This window comes from Impatiens glandulifera, chromosome 1, assembly GCF_907164915.1.
Source record: "Impatiens glandulifera chromosome 1, dImpGla2.1, whole genome shotgun sequence".
Classification (NCBI taxonomy): Eukaryota; Viridiplantae; Streptophyta; class Magnoliopsida; order Ericales; family Balsaminaceae; genus Impatiens; species Impatiens glandulifera.
In genome coordinates this window covers 60,021,298-60,035,205 of record NC_061862.1, presented here as the reverse complement: position 1 = coordinate 60,035,205, position 13,908 = coordinate 60,021,298, and the positions used below count along the sequence as shown (strand labels likewise).

Sequence of the window (13,908 nt, the reverse complement as noted above, 5' to 3'; positions counted from 1 at the left end):
TAAGTACATTTTTCCTCCATTAGAGACTGGAGTAATATGACCACAAAAGTCTGAGTGAATTAATTGCATTTTACTTAGGCTTCTCCACTTACTTTTTTTGGCTACTTCTTCATGTGTTGCTTTTCAATTAGGCAGTGTGTGCAAGTGTCTTCAGAAATAGTAATTAAGGGGAGTTCTTCTATCATATTTTGAAAATACATCTTTTGTAGACTCTAATAATTAAGATGTCACATTCTACCGTATCATATTAATAGAAATTATTCATCAGAAACAACTTGAAGACATATAGTCGTAGAGACTATTTTTTTTTATTACTTTGGTTTTATTTTCAAGTGACATCTTCTCAACATTTATCTTAAAAAGTCTATTTGAGCTCATCTGCGTGGTAATTATTAATGTTACATTTCAACTACGAAGCATAGTAAACATCTTCAATCAATTGTTTAATGTCATCCACTTTAATTTGAATGCTTTCTTTTTCTAATACAATAATATTAATGTCATTTTCCATTTTAACTGAGTGATTGAACTTAGTATCCAAATGTGTGAACCAATGTACTTCCCCAAATACATGATTTGAGCAGTCTGAGTCTAAAATTATTCATTACTTTTGAGCTCTACTTGTATGTTTGGTGAAGTTATTGTTCTAACCATTCAACATTAGCCATAATTGGACTCCTCCTTTACAATATAATTGGTTGTGTCACACTCAAGACATTCAATTTGAAAATGTCCCAACTTCTCGCATTTAAAACATTCAATACGTGACTTGTCAAATATCCTTCCTCTTCTATCTCTTTCTCTATTCATTCCCCTGCATCTTCCTCTTCCATTAACAGAAGCAAACATTCTCAAGGTCCAATCTTCTTCTTTTTTGATAGGCTTGAATTTTTACTCGTGTATAACCAACGAGATTTTGTAGTTTATCGACTAACATAGTTCTGACATCTTTTGCATCTTCTACCAAAACTACAATGTATGTAAATAATGGTGTCTGAGATTATTTCTCTATTGCTTCTCACCTAGTTTTCTACAGCTGTAACCCTCGCAAAATATTTTATGATCGTTTCACTCTTCATCTTCAGGATTTCAAATTCACGTCTTAGAGTGTTGAACAAAGATCTCTTGACCCCCTTACTCCCAAATTTGTTTTTTTATAGATTCCAAAATAATCTTAGTTGAACTGTGATCTAAGATTTTTTCAAAAGTAACTTTATGGATTGCTAGGTATATGAAGTATTTCACTTTGCAATCCTTGGTCTTTAGTTATTCTATTTGAATTTCGCTAAGACGGTCCGCCTCTACATGTTCTTTCACATTTTTTTATCGGATGCCATATCCCTTTTGTTAATTTTTCATCAATTCATTTCAGTGATCATGGTGCTTATTAGTGAAGGTGGGTAACCTAGCGAGGTTGTTGTTATTCTTCTCGTCCATCCTTGTGAATCGAATGCATATTACTTCGCTCAATCCAATTTAGTATGTTAACATTTGGAACCGATATATATTACTTCGAACCATTTTTTTTAATTTAGTAAGTTAACATTTTGAACCGATGTATATTTCTTTTAATTTAAGAAGCTAACATGTTAAACCGACATTTTGTTTTTGAATTTAAGAAGTTAAAATGTCGATCGAACCGGTATTTTGTTTTTGAATCTATGAAATTAACATGTTGAATCATATTTTTTTAATTAAAATCGAAACTTAAAAAATCTCTTGACACTTGAAGGCAAAGGGTTGTGTCAAACAAATATTTTAATGAAATATAATATATATATATATATATATATATATATATATATAATTTTTTTGTTATATATTTTTTTAAACATAGGAACTGAGATTGAATTACAATTTTATAATTTTTCAAATATAAAAATTGAATTGTAATTTAATGTCAATTCTCGTTAAATTGAATTAGAATTAAAATTTCAATGTCAATTCCAATTCTAATTTCACTCATCTAAATATTCTAAACATACCCTTAATAAACACATAAATCTGGACATAAGAGAAACAATATCAAAAAATCTTAAATATCCCATATTTCAAACATGCATATTGTTTGATAAATATTTTGACATTCCATTAGATTGGAGAAGGTCCAAAATCTCAGATGCTCCATTGGCTTATGGAATAGTTTCAAAAACTTCAAATTGGAAATCTAATCTACTTAGTACTGCTCATAAAGAATTCTATAATCCATATCAAATCATGCTATATATTTTTATTCCTCAAACCATCCTTAAAAATTAATATATTAGATATTATTAATAACTAGAAAGATTCACATACGATACACACAGATAAAAATATAAATTTAATAAAAAATAAAAATAATATGTATTCAATGTTTAAAATTATTAATAAATCACGAATAATATATTAAAATAAAAAATAAAACGCTATCGTTCCATATTTTATTCATTTCGGTAAAACAACTTATATTCTCACATATCTTATCACATATTTTTTCTGAATAAACCTCACATCTCGTGACCTTATACTTTCACTTTGGTCAATCAAATATTTGATTCATATTTTTTAATATTTAACATCTTGACCTCACACTTTGATCAATCAAATATTTGATTCATATTTTTGTAACCACTTTCAATTGATACCGATCTATTATCCCTCGACAAACCACGTCACAATCACACTTGGTTAAAGGGTTGTACTTGTTTTTGTTAGGTTGCAAGTTTGAAACATACATATAGCATTTTTAATTTTATTTTTAACCGTTTTAAGTTTATGGGCGGGTCAACCCACAATCCAACCCAAGTATCCATTTACTCTCACATATATATCCAAATTAACCACAACTCTTGACCCGACAATCCGGACACTTTAAAAATTAATAAGCATCATTATATATATATATAATAAAATTATTTATTCATAAATAAAATAAAATAATATATAATTAAAGAAGTTTAATTATAAAATTAAAATTTTATAGAATATTATTTGTTTATGAAATAAATAATATATAAATAAATTTGTTAATTATAGAGTTAAGATTTTAAAAAATATATTATTTATTTATAAAATAAAATAACATATAATCGAATGGTTAATTAAGGAAAGTTATGGATCTTCTTTCCTTTACTATTTTAAGACCTATTTATATGATAGACATGTCAAAACCAAATAGTTGAACATAGATCGAAAGTACTGTGAAATACATTAAACACATAGAACTATTCATCTTTCCAACCAAACAATTTAAATTGATTCTCTCTTGTCCTTTCGTCGTCGGTGCAATCGGTCATAAGTAAAAAAATCTAATCGACTCTTAAAAATCTTATTTTCATTGTTATCATTAGGCTTGACTAAGTATAATAATGAGTATCTTATCTGTCGGGGAGTGAAGTATCTATTCCTGACCCCGATTTTTATTATACTACCCAACCTCAATGGGTATCTACACTTCTATCCCTATTCCCGATTAATCGGGTACCCAATCCCCGACAGATATCTCATTACCCAATTAAAAAACTTGTAAAATTATAAGGATTGAAGAAAAAAATATAACTTCAATAATTTTAAAATTAGTAATATAAAAATGTTAAAAATACAAATATACCCATTACTTACTTACATACTTATTTTGTAGATATTAAAAAAAATATAATAGAAAAAAAATATATAATTAAAAAAAGTTAAAAAATGAAGATGAAAAATGATGATAGATAAACAATATTTTGTTAATAAAATAAAAGTTTGAAGTTGAAGATTTATATAGAGAAATATATTTTTAAGGAATATAATAAATTTAAAGTTTGTGTATTGTATTTATGATGATGATTTGGTACGACGTGTGGATAAAAACAAATTAAATGATGTATATTTAATAATATTTGTAATGATAACGAATTTGAAACGTCACTAATTAAAAAAAATTAATATTAATATAGTCGGGTATCAGGTTTGAGTTTCGCACACTCTCCATCCCCGACCCCGTATCCGATCTGGTACCTTCTTCCCCTTCTCATGCCTGAACCCGATTTAAAATACCTAAACCCCACCATCGAATACCACGAATATCGGGCATACATATACCCATTGTCATCTCTAGGTTTAACCATATTCTCACATCAACCTGTATTGTTCTATTACTAATGAATCTTATCAATTAAACGTATATAGAAATCCTAAGATTATGTGTAAAAACTTGATATGAAATCCATTTAAAACACCTGAAATTTCGAACATTTATTTGATCACAATTTTAAATTCATATCATGTGGATCATCATAATGAATTAGGGAACAATGTTTGCACACTTAAACCAATTTGATCGTTCTTTTTGTAATGAAAACTACACTGTCCACTGAAAATGCAATATTTTATTTGAAATCTATATATATATAATGATGCTTAATTTTTAAAGTGTCCGGATTGCCGGGTCGAGAGCTGTGGTTAATTTGGATACTTGGGTCGGATTGTGGGTTTACCCGTTTTTAAATTTAAAACGGTTAAAAATAAAATTAAAAATGCTAGAGGTATGTTTCGAACTTGCAACCTAACAAAACAAGTATATCTCTTTAACCAACTAGGCTACGAAGACTTTTTATTTTAAATTCAACACCAAATTTGATAAACGTGGGACGTTTTAACATTAATATAAGTTCAACTTTTTAACTAACTAATATATATATATATATATATAATGATGCTTAATTTTTAAAGTGTCCGGATTGCCGGGTCGAGAGCTGTGGTTAATTTGGATACTTTGGTCGGATTGTGGGTTTACCCGTTTTTAAATTTAAAACGGTTAAAAATAAAATTAAAAATGCTAGAGGTATGTTTCGAACTTTCAACCTAACAAAACAAGTACAACTCTTTAACCAACTAGGCTACAAAGACTTTATATTTTAAATTCAACACCAAATTTGATAAACGCGGGACGTTTTAACATTAATATAAGTTCAACTTTTTAACTAACTAATATATAATAATGTTGAGTAAATGGATACTTGGGTCGGATTATGTGTTGACCCACCCATAAATTTAAAACGGTTAAAAATAAAATTAAAAATATTATCCGTAATTTTTTTCACGGTTTTTTATATTATTACTCGTGCAAATGCACGGGCTAAATGCTAGTTGTTATAAGAATACAATTTCCATCTTAGGACAATTTTTGAAGCATATTGTGGCTCGAAGCCCACCATGTCATTATGTAATTAGGAAGTGGAAACAATTGAACACACTTTCAATGGATTAACTCCATTTGGCAACAAAACACAAAATTAGGTCCTGTATGTGTTGTTGATAGTTGATACCCAATAAAGTTTTGGAATTTGGCTTCAGGTTATATTTTCAACAATCTTATAAATATAAAAATAAATGATCTGTCTTTTTGTTGTTTTTCCATATAAAATTTTTCTATGGAAATCCAAAAATCTTTCCAAATGATAACTTATATCCGAAAATAGTTATCTGTACTTTAGCCAATGCTATAAAAGAGTGATAAAGTGTTTATGTTCACCAAACCAAAAGACAAATGTCCATGCCCAACTAGGAACGCCACCGCTACTAAATTTTATTAAAATTAATATGAATTTTGCTATTAACTCTATTTTCGAATAAACATAAGTTTCCTTTATGGTTGAAGTTGAGTTCAAAAATCTTTAAACAGATAATAACATGTACATTTGTAAATACAATTCTCGGATTGAATTCTATAATTAATTCAAAAGTTAGATTTCAGTTGAGTTTGAAAAAAATAAAATAAAAACTTATAAATAAAACAAGTAAATTAATATGAGTTTGAGCTCTTTTCGAAAATTAAAGAAACAAACAATGAATTAAATTAATTTATTTTTATGAAATTAAGAATTATTAAAATAAAGAATTATTTCATCTGCCCTAGTTATATTATTTTTTTTTTTTATCTAGTTTAATAAATATTATATATGAGTTTTTATTTAAAAATATAAATTATATATTTTTTGTTTTTTTTTGTTTTTGTAATGATTAAACTATATATAATAAAATTAGATTTCTTTTGTGTATTTGGTTGACGTTTAGGTCTATGTGCACATTGATGGCCCTAGATTATGAGTATTTTCGTTGGGAAGTGGGCCACCTCAGCCCTAATTAAGCCAAGACAATGACCTAATTGAATTTTATTGAACAATGTTAACAAGGACAAAAAATATATGACAAAAGATTTCAATGCAAAAAAATATATATATATAGTTATTTAATATATATTTTTTTAATTAAAAAAACTAGAATGACACCCATCCCCAAGACCCTATCAAGTATCAAACCTGTGATATCTTAGTCTTTTAAATCGATTTTTACTACTTAGTCACCGTGATTTAGCTAAACGGTGAAGTAATAATTTTAAAATTATTAGATCCATATTTTATATAAATGTAACTTTTTAAAATAATAAGGATTAGTATATTAAAAAAAAATAACAAGTCATAACCATCCAAATTCCAATCAAAGGCCCAAAAAATAATATACAATAAGCATTCTTGAAAACAATCGGTTTTCTGTTTGACGTTGTAGACGATCATAGCTCCTTCTCGTGTTCTTCTCAACTCAGTTGCGTATTCCTCATACCTCTGTTACAAGAAATAGAACGATCCAGAAATTCTCTTTCTCTCTCTCTCTATATAAATATATATATATATATATATATATTTATATTTATATTTGTATTACATACAGAAATATATTAATTTTCATGCATTAAAGTAATTCCCTTATATTGATAGTATTATTATAGAGAGGTTCAAGAAGAATACCTTTTGATTAAACAGGAAGGAAGGAAGGAAGGAAGGAACGATCAGAAAAAGAGGAAATTTAGAGAGGGCGAAATGGCTCCAACGCCGGTTGTGTCAACGGGGACGATTCAAGCGGAGAAATTAAGGCAAAATGGTAACATTTACTTCAAAAAAGATAGGTTTGCAGCCGCCATTGATGCTTATACAGAGGTGGGTACGATTTCAAAATTTGAAATTTCATCAAGTTCAATGTTTTTTCGATTTAATTTTTATTGGGTTTTCCGCTTATTCTGTGAGACTGGTGGGTTTCAGGCAATAACTTTATGCCCTAATGTTCCTGTTTATTGGACAAACCGTGCGTTGTGTCATCGGAGGCGGAAGTATGTACGAGTTGTTATCTTGAACCATTTCACTTGGTTTTAAGTGCTTGATGTTATGTTTCATCTTGTGCAGTGACTGGATGAAAGTTGAAGAGGATTGCAGGAGAGCCATCCAACTTGATCATGGTTCTGTGAAGGTCAATCAATTTGATTTTGACTTTTAAGTTTATGCTTGAAACGTTATTACCTAGGGGTTTTCATTGCTTCAGAACAGTTGGTATTCCGTTTTCTTTGTTTTCATTCTAAAAAGAATCATTCATGTCTTGAACATTCTCATTCCATGACTCTCAAGCTCTTCTTTGTGTCTCTATGCATTACATCTTACATAAACAAACCCATTAAGTTATGCTGTTTTTGGAAGATTTGGGCCTACTTTAATCTTAAAACTACCTGCTTTTGATGAATATCCCTTTTGGAATTTTGGTTTCTCTTGAATTCATAGTTGTTTATAAAGTTGAGAACAGCACATCGTTTTTCTGACAGTACAGAGATGTTTGTCAATTTTGGTAACATGAGAAATTCTTCTGATTAGATTGAGAGTTTTGTTCATACTATGTATTTGACACAAGAGCATACTGACACAAGTTATTTTTTATATGAAGGTTATATGAAGGCTGTGTCATATTGTTGGCATACCTTAAAAAATGTTCATATTATTCTATGTTCCTAAGTTACTTTTATGGATTATTTCATTTGTAGGAACTTCTTTAGAATCCACCCAAAAGAATGCCAAAATCATAATTTTATTCTAAATATCAGAGTTTAATTTTTTTTGACAGTATTGTAGTGATAGTTGGTCAAGTTTCTAAACAGTAAAGAGGTTTTGTGACATGCTTTGTTTGTTATCGTTTATTTAGAAGTGTTTTGGTAAACCTCCTGGAAGATATTAAATGAACGTTTGTTTCTAATTATATCAACCTAGGATAATATACATTTCAATGTTGAACACGATGACAATATTTACACCTTGCCTTACCAGTGAAAACACAGATATTTGTTTCTATTATTTATTTTTATCACGAACTTGTGTTTTTCTTTCTTTGTTAGCTCCATTATTGATAATTCCAAGTTTGTGACGAGTTTGGCTAGTTCTCGGTGAATCATGTTGCACCTGAGTTTTTCTAAATTCAATACACTGTGTGTGTTGCCTGTTCTGTAATTATATGTTAAATAAGTGAAGTTTTATGTATTGGCATTTTCAGTGTAGTGTAGTTTGAACTAATTAATCTTTGCTTAGATTTATGTGTTTTTGCTGTCCCTCGGGGGAATACAATGTTGATTGTTGGACAAAATGGGCAGAACTCCTATTAGGGTTTTGACATTTAGCATATCCTAGAAGCATGAGCTGAAAACCAAAAATCTTGTAGAAAAATTTCAAAATATTTTCATTAAATAAATACTTTTCCAATTTGTGATTTCATTGTCCAAATGATTTTATCAGCAATGATGGGCTGAAATTTATATCTTGTCTGATAATAAAATATTTGTCGTTGCTCTTCTTTTTGTTTTCTGACCTAGTTTTAGTTCAGAATAGCAGGGTCATTACATGCTCGGGCTTGCATTGCTACAGAGGCAAGGGTATGCTGAAGGAATCAAGGAATTAGACAAAGTATGTGCCATACTTTAAGTGTAACTTATTTTTTATTTTATTATTGTAGCAAACTGCCAATATGCCTCATATATCATATTGTTCTCCCAAGGGAATCTTTTGTATGCTATTCGAGTGTCTACCGGTGAACTAACCTTCTGATGTAGTAAACTGCTGACTACCCTTTCCCGTTCATCTATTTAAAATTGTTCTCTTCACCAGTAATTTGCTTGAGTCTTTATTGTAGTGGCTCTGCAGTCTGCACTTGTTGGTCTGTACTTGTAAGTGGAGTTTGCTAATCTACAAGAAAGAAAAATTAAACTAGAAGAAGAGATTAACCAAATTCAAAATGAGATATTTCTCTGTAACCAGATTCTACTGAATTACATAATATGTTTTTTGGGAATACGAGTTGATATGGTTAAATGGGTGTCACCATTGTTGGATTCATGGGAGGAGCCTGAACATTAATGTTCAAAGATGAACATTTTCCACTCACCCATATTATAACTAGTAGAGTTCTAGTGCTATGAGTTCAAAATATTTCAGACATTTTATTTCACAATTTATCTTTAAAAGTAAACATGCATTACAATGGTCATTTAGTTGTGCAAGGACCATCTTTGTTTCTCTTATTTCTCTCTCTCTCCTCCTCTGTTTCAAGTGTATAAGTAGGATAAGATGTCAATGATGAATTGCATTGATTCGGTATGAAGACATATAAATTGTTTCTAAGATTGCTATGAGGATATCTGAAAACTACCTTCTCACAAGTCTAAGAATCATAGGTACATCCCATCTCTCTGGTTAAAGGGAATAAATAATCATCATATATGGTCTCTCTCTTATTGGAGTATATACGTGTATGGAGTCTTTTAAGAGGCTTAATGAATCATTTTCTCTAAGTCAGTATGTTATAATTAGTAACATGATGGTCTCTGAAAGCTGGATTCTAATAAATTTATATGTTAAGATCAATCAAGTACATAACCTAGATCAGTTGTCTTTAGAAAATAACCATTACCTTTATGATACCTACCTATGAATGCTCCTGTTTATATTCTACAAGAAAAAAAGAAAAAAGAAGCTGTTGACTAGGTAATATTTCAGTATAATGCAGATGACATCTTACTTTCTTTCCTGTTGTAAAGAAGTGTCAATTGGAAGACGAACTCTGTATAAATGATTAGGCGTTTGTGCCTATGGTGACTGTCAATAAAAAGTTGAAGCTACTCTAAGCCAGCAATAGCATTAGTAGCAACAGCACACTTTGGAGATAATAAAAATTGTTCACATTCTATGGGAATTGCATATGGCTTTTTTCTTTTAAGAGAAGAATTATGGTGTTAGCATACTTACATTTTAAAAATGGTGGTGATGCTACTGAAATTTAGGATTTTATGTTATTATTGTTTTGAATGGTTTAGTAAAGATATATGAGAATTAAAAAACGGGTAGCAAAGCAGGGAGCCAGGACAGAAAAGGAAGAGCAATGTGTATTATAAACTTGAATTTCTTTTCTCTTCCTTCCATCTCTCATGAAGAAGTCCACAACATTTACAAATGCTTTCGCCCTAGCAAAACACCCCAACCCATTTACATACCACCGCCTTTGTTTTCAGCCCATCCACTCATCGAAAACTTTGTAAATGTGTAGTGTGCCCATAACCCAACTTGCCACCCCAAACTAACAAGCTAGCTAATACACCCGGTTAGCCAACCCTTCCTTTTCATCCACACCCAATTCTACCAACCGTCCTACATAAATCCACCCAACCGGGAATATCAACAAACAGAACACCAGCAAGTTTATCTGCTAAGATTGGAATTACAGCCATCCCATATGAAGTGTCTAAAAGCTCCGAGAGAGGGTCAAGAGTTGAATTTGAGGCCCTGATGGAATTCGGGAGTCTCATTGGCATGTCAATAATTACCGAGTCAAAGGCTTCAATCACTTTGTAACAAACCTGGAATCAATAGTGGAATAATGATGCATCCCGTCTTCCTGAAGCAACTACCGGTGAGGTTCTAAAGGAGGCTTCCGAAATTGTAGCAGTGAAAGAAGTGCCATTTATGAGCGATGAGATAGCAGCACAAGGTTCAACCTGTCGTAAGTTCTATATGTTGAACAAAATCATATCTTGGAATATTCGGGGTTTAAACAATCCATGGAAAAGAAGCACAATTTTCTCCTTTATTAATTCTTGGAGATGCAAATCATTGCCCTTCAAGAAACGCCTGTCACGGAACTTGAAGGTCTTTTATAGGCCTAGATGGGAGAAATAATTTAAATGGGCAAATCTGAACGCCAATGATCTCGGTGCTTTTCATGTCGATGAAATAAATTGGGTTCCTTTTCAGTCTCGCTCAAGCTGAGATGCCTTCTCAACAACCAGTGGGTCTACACAATCCTATATTGCCGAAGTACAGTAGAAAGCCCGATATCATTCAAGAATTGAGGGAAATCCCCAACTCTTAGTGTCTTCTTTGGTGTATCAGACTCTAGGTTTTAGAATTCCCTCGTTGCTAACATCAGTCACAAGGAAATCTAGACCCCTATTTTTATTTTTATCATTTTGAACTACTGACACTTGTTGCTCTTTGAATGTGGAACTTTCTAACAATTCACATATAGCATGCCACTATTAACAAATAAATAATCAAGTAAATAAATACATTTGGAAAATCTGTTCTCCACGGCCAACAAATTACTGACTCGACTCCTTTCTCTGAAGCTGTCAGTGATGAGCTAAGAAGCGGTAGCAGGAGACGTATTATTGCTGGGCTCCTGTTTAATGGGTTTTGGAATTAACTGTTGCTTCAACTAATATAACAAATAACTGACAACCATCAGTTATGGATATTGATTTGTTCCCCATGTCGATGCCAGTTTATTTTAATAATAAATTGTTGTTTCTTCTTGCAGGCTTTAGAACTTGGGAGGGGTGCAAATCCTAAGAGTTACATTGTTGAGGAAATATGGCAAGAGCTTGCAAAAGCTAAATATCTTGGATGGGAGCATGAATCTACCAGCCGTTCTTGGGAACTGCAAACTTTAAAGTATGTTGTTGCTGTTTCCCTTTTATGTTAAGATTTTCACAAATTAAATAAGATAGGAATGTTCTCTTCTATTCTGCAGAGAGTCTTGCGAGTCTGCTCTTAAAGAGAGACATTTGCGAGAGCTATCATGTAAAGAAGGATTTCAAGACGAGATTTTAAAAGCCCAAAAAAAACAGCTGGAGGCTATTGGACGAGTATTTACAGATGCAGCCAAAGCTGACACGCCGACAGAGGTGAGAGCTTCGTGTTGCCCATGTTCTTCTTTAAGTCCCAAACCTAAAAAATGAAGGCAGTTTTCAATTCCCTTGGCCAACTTTTATATGAACTTTCTCAGGTGCCGGATTACCTTTGTTGTAGAATCACTCTTGACATATTTCGTGACCCTGTCATCACTCCAAGTGGAGTTACCTATGAGAGGGCCGTGATCCTGGAACATCTTCAGAAGGTAATTAATAATAATAATTATTAGTTCAAGTCTTTTCTTTTTCTTCCATTTATTAGGATATAACAATTTACTGTCATTCCTTACTTTATAACTAGGTGGGTACGTTTGATCCCATCACACGTGAGCCACTGATGCAGTATCAGCTGATCCCCAATTTAGCCCTAAAAGAAGCAGTTCAAGCATTTCTAGATGAGCACGGTTGGGCGTATATGATGGATTGAACGGGTCAATGTTTGTTTGTCTTTTATGTTCAAACGGCTGTGTATACCACCACCCACACCCATCATAGGCAACATCATTTACAAGTGGCATACCTTGAATTGTGCAAGGTAAGGGCCTTTGCATAGACAGATCGATCATTAGGGACTTCTGTATGATTGTATAGTCTGTGAAAGCTCTCTCACTTTTTTTATGAGACCTCTAGGATTTTCTCTTTTCTTTTTTGTCTTTTGGTACCTAACACAATTTGGGACTGCTGCTAAAATGTGGTATTATTGGTTATTTAAATATAAAAAGTAATTCAGTCTGACTCCAGTTTTAAATTTTATATGAAGCAAGTCTTAAAAGACCACATATCTTGTATCTTATCAATCTCAATTTTATTTTAATGTATATATATGCTCAATTAGATGTAGCTTGAACTTGAGCTGTCATATTGTGCAAAAATTTTGAACCTTATCACCTTTCAAGGAATATCCAAAATGATAAGTATTATTGTGATTAGTTTGCATCTGTAACAGAACAGATTAAGAGGGTTTTCTATCCTATTATCAAAATTCTAATTTCTAAGTGTTGTAAACATAGATGGGATAGAGTGGAGGAGATGATGGATATGATTCTAGGCGAGTCACTCTTCTCAGGCTTCTTTATGTTGTTTTTTGTTGGTAGAATGTTACTGTGGAAAAGGACAAATAGATTCATTCCACTGTAGTTTGTAGGAAAAGATGGAGAAATTAGGTGGGAATTTTAATTTAGAAACACATGATAATATAATACTGAAGGAACTATAATGATATTGGATTACATATGGTTTGGTGAGTAGTTGTAAGTTGTAACTGAGAAAGTCAATAAAAATGAGGCTTAAACCTGAAACCAAGAACCCCTATGAGCATTTGATATATCAAAGACTCCCTGTGAAATAAACTGAATTAGCTGTCATTTGATGAATTTAAACATGTGATCAATAGACATGCCAATGTTCTTTGGGGGATCGAATGGACCTGAATTTGTAAAAAAAAAAAAAAATACTTAAAATACCCGAAATATTGGTTTGAAATCGATGGGTGCCTTGACCAGAACCGGACTCAATTTTTTAAAACTATTTTTTACTTGTTTAACTATTTTATTTAATAGATTAATATATATTTTACAAGTTAAACATAATTTTGATCAATCTAGCAAAATTTTAACATTTTAACTTTGATTTTAAATCATTCAATTGAATGATACATAAAATTAAATTAATCCATGTCTATTAAGCTTTAAAACATTATTTAATAATTTTTTATAAAATATTATATTAATTAAAATAAAACAAACAAAATAGAGTATATATTATATACAATTAACTAATAAAAGATTATATGGTTGGAGAGAAATTATCGAACTTTCAATAATCGTAGTCGTTTGATACGTATCATTTATAATACTATTATTACGACGCTCTCTGAAATTTGTTCAAGA

The 13,908-nt window shown here is 31.0% G+C and overlaps 1 protein-coding gene across 1 annotated transcript; it reads left to right on the top strand.

Moving 5' to 3' along the window:
• Positions 1-6,712: 6,712 nt before the first annotated feature.
• Positions 6,713-12,754, top strand: LOC124915447 (E3 ubiquitin-protein ligase CHIP-like). The gene is made up of 8 exons (XM_047456164.1): positions 6,713-6,962; positions 7,065-7,132; positions 7,206-7,269; positions 8,670-8,741; positions 11,647-11,780; positions 11,860-12,013; positions 12,115-12,225; positions 12,321-12,754. The coding sequence occupies exons 1-8, from the start codon at positions 6,846-6,848 to the stop codon at positions 12,444-12,446; spliced, it is 846 nt and encodes a 281-aa protein (XP_047312120.1). The 5' UTR covers positions 6,713-6,845; the 3' UTR covers positions 12,447-12,754.
• Positions 12,755-13,908: the final 1,154 nt, after the last annotated feature.

Excerpts from the sequence above, each read along its gene's own strand:
- LOC124915447 (XM_047456164.1), top strand. The coding sequence starts at position 6,846 with ATGGCTCCAACGCCGGTTGTGTCAACGGGGACGATTCAAGCGGAGAAA. Across the intron at positions 6,963-7,064 it reads CCATTGATGCTTATACAGAG|GCAATAACTTTATGCCCTAA; the intron begins GTGGGTACGATT and ends GGTGGGTTTCAG. Across the intron at positions 8,742-11,646 it reads GAATCAAGGAATTAGACAAA|GCTTTAGAACTTGGGAGGGG; the intron begins GTATGTGCCATA and ends TTCTTCTTGCAG.